The sequence below is a fragment of the Chiloscyllium plagiosum genome, unplaced genomic scaffold (assembly GCF_037043375.1).
Source record: "Chiloscyllium plagiosum isolate Xiang-an unplaced genomic scaffold, Cpla_swu_hap1 HiC_scaffold_6, whole genome shotgun sequence".
In the NCBI taxonomy this organism is placed as follows: domain Eukaryota; kingdom Metazoa; phylum Chordata; class Chondrichthyes; order Orectolobiformes; family Hemiscylliidae; genus Chiloscyllium; species Chiloscyllium plagiosum.
The window spans coordinates 66,931,038-66,939,100 of NW_028270144.1; the positions used below are offsets into that span (position 1 = coordinate 66,931,038).

The 8,063-nt window shown below is 46.3% G+C and overlaps 1 protein-coding gene across 1 annotated transcript; it reads left to right on the forward strand.

Moving 5' to 3' along the window:
• Window positions 1-5,660: 5,660 nt before the first annotated feature.
• Window positions 5,661-7,799, forward strand: LOC148149778 (maestro heat-like repeat-containing protein family member 1). The gene has a single exon (XM_087988547.1). It carries the CDS (start codon window positions 5,661-5,663, stop codon window positions 7,797-7,799), a length of 2,139 nt encoding a protein of 712 aa, XP_087844673.1.
• Window positions 7,800-8,063: the final 264 nt, after the last annotated feature.

The window sequence follows — 8,063 nt, forward strand, 5'->3', positions numbered from 1 at the left end:
AGGCCTCTGTCGAGGACTGATCTTTCATCCTCAGAGAGGGGGAGTTCTGTAGAGATGGTGAAAACATGGCAGGGCAGGGAGCTAGGACCTGGTGTGGGGCTGGAGCTGGGAGTGGTGGCGGGGTTAGGCGTGGGGCCGGGGACGGAGATCGGGGCAGGGGTGGTGTTCGGCGTGGGGGCGGGGTTAGGCGTGGGGCGGGGGTGGTGTTCGGCGTGGGGGCGGGGTTAGGCGTGTGAACGGAGATCGACGTGGGGGTGGGGTAAGGCGTGCGGACGGAGATTGGAGTGGGGGCGGAGACGCATGCGGTGTGGTTGTTGTGCAGGTGGGTGTCACTGGGGGTGGAAGTGGCTGCGGCGATGGCAACCCAGGGGGCAGAAGTGGCTGTGGCGATGGCAGAAACGGTGTTGTTTCCGATAGCCGTGCACCCTGCAGAGGCCGCGAATCTGTCGGTGATGGTCTTCCTGGCGATCGTGGAGGCAGTTGTCTGGGCAGCGATCACTGAGGCTGCATGGTCGGTTGGGCAGAAGTGACGTCATGGTTCGCAGCGGCGGTTGCTGTTGCGGGCTATGCAGCGGCCGCGTGGTTAATGGTGCCCGAGTGATTTCGGAGGCCGATGGAAGATTCTGGAACAGTTGAGGAACCCAGAGTGTCGGGGTAAGTACATGAAAGTTTTTGATACTTACTGTCTTTAATTTCCGATATGGCTAGGAAGAACTGTTTGTTTCGTGTATGGATTCTTCTGTGTATGAAGAACAGCAGAGGTCCTTTACAGGTCTGTGAGAGTGTTGTCCTGAGCTGGGGTGGGTCGAGTTGCAGGGAATGTAGGTAGCGGAGCATGGCTGCAAGCGTGGAGCGGAGGATCTGGAGGGAGGTCTGTTGCTGGAGGCTTCAGATTTGTTGTGGGTACTGGTTGTCATGGTTGGGTCCAAATTTTGTTGGTCTGAACGTAGTCTGGAGTACGTGCGGGGTCAGTCGGTTCCGTAGGCAGGTGCTGAGGAAGGAGATGTGGCTGTGGTAGCGAGTCTGTTTGAGGATGTGGCTGAAGAGCTTCTGTGCAGAGGAGATGACCTGGGGTGTGCAGTGAGAGAGGGACTCACTGAAATCCTTGTGGAGGGAGGAGGACAGCTTCTTCAAGGAAGGCATCGTTGCAAGAGGATTCACAGTAGATTAAAATCTTCTAGGAGAAAGTGAGGACTGCAGATGCTGGAGATCAGAGCTGAAAATGTGATGCTGGAAAAGCGCAGCAGGTTCCTGAAGAAAGGTTCATGCCTGAAACGTTGATTCTCCTGTTCCTTGGATGCTGCCTGAGCTGCTGCGCTTTTCCAGCAACACATTTCCTACCTGGGTTTACTCATTATCACTATCCTCCTCACTAAGCCTATCTTCTACCTTCACATGCATCCTATTATGTCAACTTTCCTGTCTAATTGCCAACTTCTGTCGATCAAATTCTCTCTCTTTATCCCTTTCTTCTCTCTCTTTCTCTTTTTCCTCTGCTGGGAATCTTCTTTCCTCTTTCCATTTCCCGTTCCTCTGCATGTAACCGTAATTCAATCTGTTTCAGACTCCTTTCTGCTCTCTCTCTCTTTTTCACTTTCTGACTCCAATTCTCTCATTTGTAATTTTTTTTTCTGACTCCATTGCACTTAAAGTTATATACCTACAACTTTAGGCATAGCTAAATGCTTGGTTAACTCCCTTACAATTTCAGCTTTCTAACTATCCTTCGTTAAACCCACTTTTGGCCTGTTTGCTCATTCTAAACTGGCACCATTTTCTGTCTTTCTAAACTTCCTTGGCAAATTTGGAAAGCATCTTTGCTCCCAGAACCTCTTCCATAATGTTAAGACCCATTTCCCCACTTTCCATTTACCCCACAACAGGCAACTGAAATTAAACAGATTTTCCAATTGTCACTAATGTTTTATTTAAAGACCGAGGACGCTAGTCACGAAGTTTGTTTGAATCTGCTGGGACCTTTCATACCCTACATCTGTTCAAATCTGTCCAGATCCCTCCAGATATGTCCCAATGCTGAACCCGAGCTGCCGATCTGTTATTAAGGGGAGGTCAACCACCCTGGAGAACTCAAAGCAAAATACCCAAAAGGAGCACCTCACTTTCTAATCTGTAAAAAGGGTGTGAAAAGTCGTGTAAACCTGCCTTTCAGCAACTTCTTGTGGTTAAATAAAACAAATCCCCGATATTCCCTTTAATATCAACAAGTAACAGTTAATGTGTTCTCTTAGAGTTAGATAAATAAACAAAACTATTAGCAAACGAAATAAATCCCTTCTATGAACTATCACCAAATAAAACAAGATTCCAATGGAATGTTGTCCAATGTCCCACTCATACAATACAAGAAATAGAATTTGGTCTCAAGAAATTACAGTCAGGTTCCATGTCTTGTGGAATGTTCAGTGCCTCCTCCGTCGGCCTCCAGTCAGGAATGGCTTTTCCTCCAATTCTTCTGTCAGAAATGCCTTCTTTGTCGTTCCTTTGTCAGGAATTATCGATGACTGTGAGAGCCAGTCTCTCTCTCTCTCGAGCTGAGGGCTGTTAGCTCTGGCTGATGGCAGGTAGCTCTGGTGTCATTATCCAACTGTCCCCTCTTTTATATCCTTGATGACAATATCAATATTTCTTACAATAGGATTGGGCCTGTGTTGTCAAAACCATCCGATTTAAATTCAACAGGTTTTTGGTTACTAACAGCTCCATTCAAATTGATTTGCGAAATGAAAACCTTGCTGTATTAGCAGGCCCAGGCAGCAGGTTTTACTAACGTTACAAATAGAAGATCCTTTCTCCGAAATGCTCGGGACCAGCTGTTTTTCAGAATTCAAAATTTTTTGATTTTCACAATAGTGACATTTTTTAAAATTTCACCATTAAACTCTTACTGGAGAAGCAGACTTCTAACTAAGAACATGCTTGGCCACGACTCCGCTAATGTCATATGTGAGAGACAATCATCAAGTAGGTGTCGACTTGGGCGTTCATAGAGAAACCCTCGGCCTGTCAGTGCTTGGCCATACCATCCCACGTCACATCTGAATGACACACATTGAGTGGGTGTCGACTTGGGTTAAGTGTTTGCTCTCCAAATGACCTTGTCAATGAGAAAAAAACTTTACATAAAAAACTTCGGATTTCGGAGCTTTTCTTTTTTTGGATGTTCGGATAAAGAATCTTCCACCTGTTCTGCCGTTTCGATACAAAATGCTTCAGTTCAGGATCTCTGTGTTCTGACAAATATTCAAGCTGCTCACAGACATCCATTTTAACTCTAAGCATAAAAACAATCTTTTAAAGGGACCACGCCATGCTTTCTCCATTTTACAACTTTACAATTTTATAAACACCACATTCTATCTTCCTGCCTCACAGTCTACACTTAGTCTATCCACCTTCACAACAGTTTATTCAATTGTTTTCTTTGATTTTGTTTGAGTTTATTTTTTACTTTGGTCCCTCATTGTCCCTGCCCAAAAGGGGGAATTGCAGACAGAATCATGGGAGAGCCACTTTTTATTTGTTTATTTATTTTTGTATCTCCTCAGAGTGACCAGATTATTATTTATGTTTAACAAAGTCAAGGCAGTTTTATTTTCTGGCCTGTTAGACCAGAGTGGACTTTGCTGTGTGTTTTACTCGGATCTGTCCGTGTCCCGGGTGGGTCTGATCGGGGCAGTGTCGCGGCCTTGGTTTTATTTCATTGTTTATCCCTTTACTTTAAAAGTGTGGAAGGTTGCTTGTCAGACAGGAGGCCTGTCACCAACAGTGTGCACTTTTGGATCACTACATTCAATTCTGGTCTCCCTGTTACATGAAGGATGTTGTGAAAGGGTTAGAGAGTTTGAGCTTTCGGGAGAGGCTGAATGGACTGGGGCTATTTTTCCCAAGGTGTTGGAGGCCAAGGAGTGAAATTATGGAAGTTTATAAAATCATGTGGAGCATGAATAGGGTGAGTCGGCAAGGTCTTTTCCCCAGGGTATGGGAGTTCAAAACTTAAACACATAGGTTTAAGGCAAGCAAGGAAATATTCAAAAGGGAAGTGAGGGGCAACGTTTTCAGGCACAGGGTGGTCCGTGCACCCAACGAGCTGCCAAAGAAATTGTTGGAGGCTGGTATAACGACAACATGCAAAAGGATTCTGGATAGGACTATGAATAGGAAGCGTTTAGAGGGATATGTGCCAAATGCTGGCAAATGGGAGCAGATTAATTTGAGTTAGCTTGTCGGTATGGACGAGTTGTACCGAAGGGACTATTGCCATGCTCGACAGCTCTGTGTCTCTGTGAATCTAAAATGCAGTTGAGAAAAGAATAAATTTCCAGGGCAAACCACATGAACTCATAATGAATCTGGAACTGAAGTGATTCAGATAGTAAAACAATGTGGTGAACAAATTATTGCAACAGTTTGACTTGAATGACAGGTGATGAGTTGACCCAAGATCAACTTCAAGAGGAAGATCTTAATCCTTCATCTTCCAAAGAAGAAGTGTTATTCCCATTGACAGAGGTAAGACTAAATAAGCAGTAAGCCTGGAGTAACATGATTGAGGATGTGAAATATCTAATTCACCAGGATATCACCCACACAGGGCCAATGAAAATGTCCAAATCACTCAATAAGTCAAATTTAAGCAATTACATACTTCAGCACAAGTAGTTCAACAGTTTGAGAACTAAGATTTGCTTGCGCAAAATGAAGATGAGCTTCATCTGACTCAACAGTTTCCAAACGAACTGCACAGATTCAGGATATGATCAAGAAAAAATGATTGAACTCAAATCCAAGGTATTGTGAAAAAAAAATGACCATCTTCCACAGAGCTGCCATGTGCTACAATGGACGTTGCTCTGATTAAAGATTCCCCAGATGATGGAACAGGAAGAGTTCCTCAGTGAAGGGAATTTGGGAGAGAAAGGGTTCTCCCAGATAACAGAATGTACCAACGATGCCTTTCAACAGGAATGACACCTATGTTGAGGGATGTTGAAAACAAAAAAAATTTGGAATAATGGTGGACTGAGGGTAACACGGATCTTGGAATTTCTCCTGAGTTTCAGGCTTATTTCGAGATTTACTTCTAGATTTCTGTGTTATGTTATTTCAACCGTATGATATTATTTTGATGCATTTTCAGTTCTTGTGTATAAAAGTGATATTTTGAGAAGTACGGGAATCTAAAATATTTGGAGGGATATAGACCAGGGACAGGCAGCTTGGCCTGGGTTAGTTTGGGATTATTTTCGCCATGACCTGGATGCACTGAAGGAACTGATTCCGTGCTGATTGGCTCTATGATTCTGTGACATGAGCCCACACTCTGTGTCATAATCTCTGTGACTCCTCACGGGATGTTTGTTTTTGAAATTCCCAGCACACGACACCCAGTGGGAGCTCAGGAACCCATTACAACTGACGGCCGCTGTCATCACAATGAGAACCATGACAACACATCATTGCAGGGTCATATAAAACACAACAAACTGAAGCGATCTGTGCACTTGTGCTGGAGAGACGCCGAGAGAGGAGATCAAGCAAACTGCTCTGGTCAACTGAATTGGTAACATCCCAACTCGAGGGAAAGATTGAAGACAGAGTTCAAGAACAGAATCAAAGGATTTTCACAAGCAGACTCAAAGATGAAGCCTGTTATTGGTGTCTTTTGTGTGGCTATGGAGAAGATCATTGCTGAGACTGAAGACAAGGACGAAATCATCCAGAAGATTGAGGAGGGGATCTTTTCGATGGAAGACAATCAGCGGGAGACCGCTGTACACATCATCTCGGAGATGCTCGTGGTGTTTTCCCGGAGGTTTGATGACAGCAGGGAAGTGCTGGAGAATCTTGTGGGCACGCTGCTTGGAGGACTGCTTCCACGTTGTGCTGACGGTTCCCAAGCTGTGCAACAGATGGCCCTCAGCGCGGTCAGTACCATCCTGTCCATGTACTTAGTGGCTGATGGAGCCAGCCTACAACAATATCAAGAACGTCTGGTGTTTCTGAAGACGCTTCCGGAAGACCTGACGGACCCGGATGAAGGAGCTCAGTTTGAGAAGTGTCATCAGGTGATGGAGCTGATTTGCCAAAGCCTGCCGCGCTGTCAGCTGGACAACCTGCTTCTCATGGTCTGTGGCAGTCTGTCAGACCAAAATCCCAGCTGTGCCCGAGTCGCGTCCTTGCTATTGGAAAACCTCTTCCTGCAAGAGCGAAAACAACTTCAGGACCGGGTCTCAGAGATCCTGCATGTGCTGGGGCTTCATTTGGAGATCATTCCTCACCAGGAGGTGAAAGGGCGTGTCCTACGAGGGATGACTGCTCTGACCTCACAACACTCAGCAGCAGCTATGTCCCAGCTCCTGCTCTGTCGCCCCCCAGGGGACAAGTTCATCCGGGATGTGTGGAAAGCAGCAGCTGAGGATAGAGCCTGTCCAGTGAGTACGATCAAACATCTCGTGTACTCACTGGAGGGAAAAAGCTGCCCCGTCCGTGGGAGCATGTACTCGGCCAACGTCTCGCTGACTGCCATCCACGGCTTATATGAGATACTGACTCAGCCCAGGATGGCAGACGTGGTGAGGACATTGTTCCCACACATTTTCAGTGGCTTACTTATATCACTCACCAGCGGAATGAGTTTCTCTCTGCCCAGTGATATCGATATTCAGTCACAGCAGAGAGGTTTCACCGCTGGGTTTGATGCTGATACAAGTAGGTCACTGAATGAAAGGTGTGTGAGTTCACTCAAGGCCCTTTTTGATCTAATTGGTCAAAGTGACATCTCAGACCAGATGGTGATGGTAGGAGGATGGCAACAGCTACGAGGGGTTGGATTTGATCAGGGGGTTGTTCTGCTGGCCCAGGCAATGACAGCATCTGCAGGTGATGATTTGTTTAAGACCGTACATCGTCTGGTTTCCCAAATCCTTCGGATCCAGGACTGTCAGGCTGTTCCAATAATCATCTTCTTTGGGGAACTCCTGAAAGCTCCTTGCCTTTCCGAACTGGGTCTCACAGACATGGTCATTAACAGCTTAATACGATACCTCTGTTGGTACGACTCCTCACCCGTTAGCCAGTTGCTCTGCATCAGAGCTTTAAGTAACATCGATTTTGGTGCAAGGCAGCGGTGTTGGAGTGTGACCGATGTCTTGGTGAGCCTGTTGGGCAATCCAGAGAACAGCGATGTATTCACCCTTGCGGTGTTGTCTTGCCTTCAGAAAAACATCCTGGAGGCACCAGCAGAAACAATCAGGCCCTTTTTAAATGCAATCCTCTCCAGGATACAGCCACTGTTTGGGGCAGGAAGTGAGCAAGTCTCTGTGGAAGCTCTCCAAACGTTGGAAACATTGGCCACGTTTGGAGAGTCCAGTGATTTCCAGCGACAGCTCCACACCAACATCGTGACCTTGCTGTTGCACCTGGATACTAAAAGTGAGAAAACCATCCAGTGTTGTAGTGCAGCACTGCAGATGATTTTCTCAGCCACTGGATCCACAAAGGCTTGCTCCTTAGCTGAGAGGTATCTCGAGGCACCAGGCTGGAGTTACCGAAGCTTCCTGAAACGTATTTCACGTCAGCTCGTTGACGATTACCCCGACATGGTGAGTTCCTACATTTCGGACTGTGTATCCTTCAGTTCCAACCAGGACCATCACCGCGATCAAGCAGCGGCCTTAGCAGCATTCCTCACCAAGCAGACCCATCGCTTCCGGATCACCCAATGGACCTCCTGGTGTAAAAGATTAATTTGCAGTTGCTGCTGCATAGTCCCCAAATGAGTCCTCAGCACATCAGGTTCGGAATATGGCCCAGACCCTTGTCTTCTCATACCAACTATTGTGCTCCAGATCCCGATCCTCACCGTCAATAAACAAACAGACCTTCTCAACATCAATGTTTCTGTCACACCAACGGATCGTCTCTGCATCATCTTATGGTCTTCACATCTTTAACAGCATCTGATCTCTGTCAGGTCCTCAGCAATTGCTCTCTCTGGAACCTCAACATTGTCTCAGCATTGATCTTCTCCAGATCGTGGACAT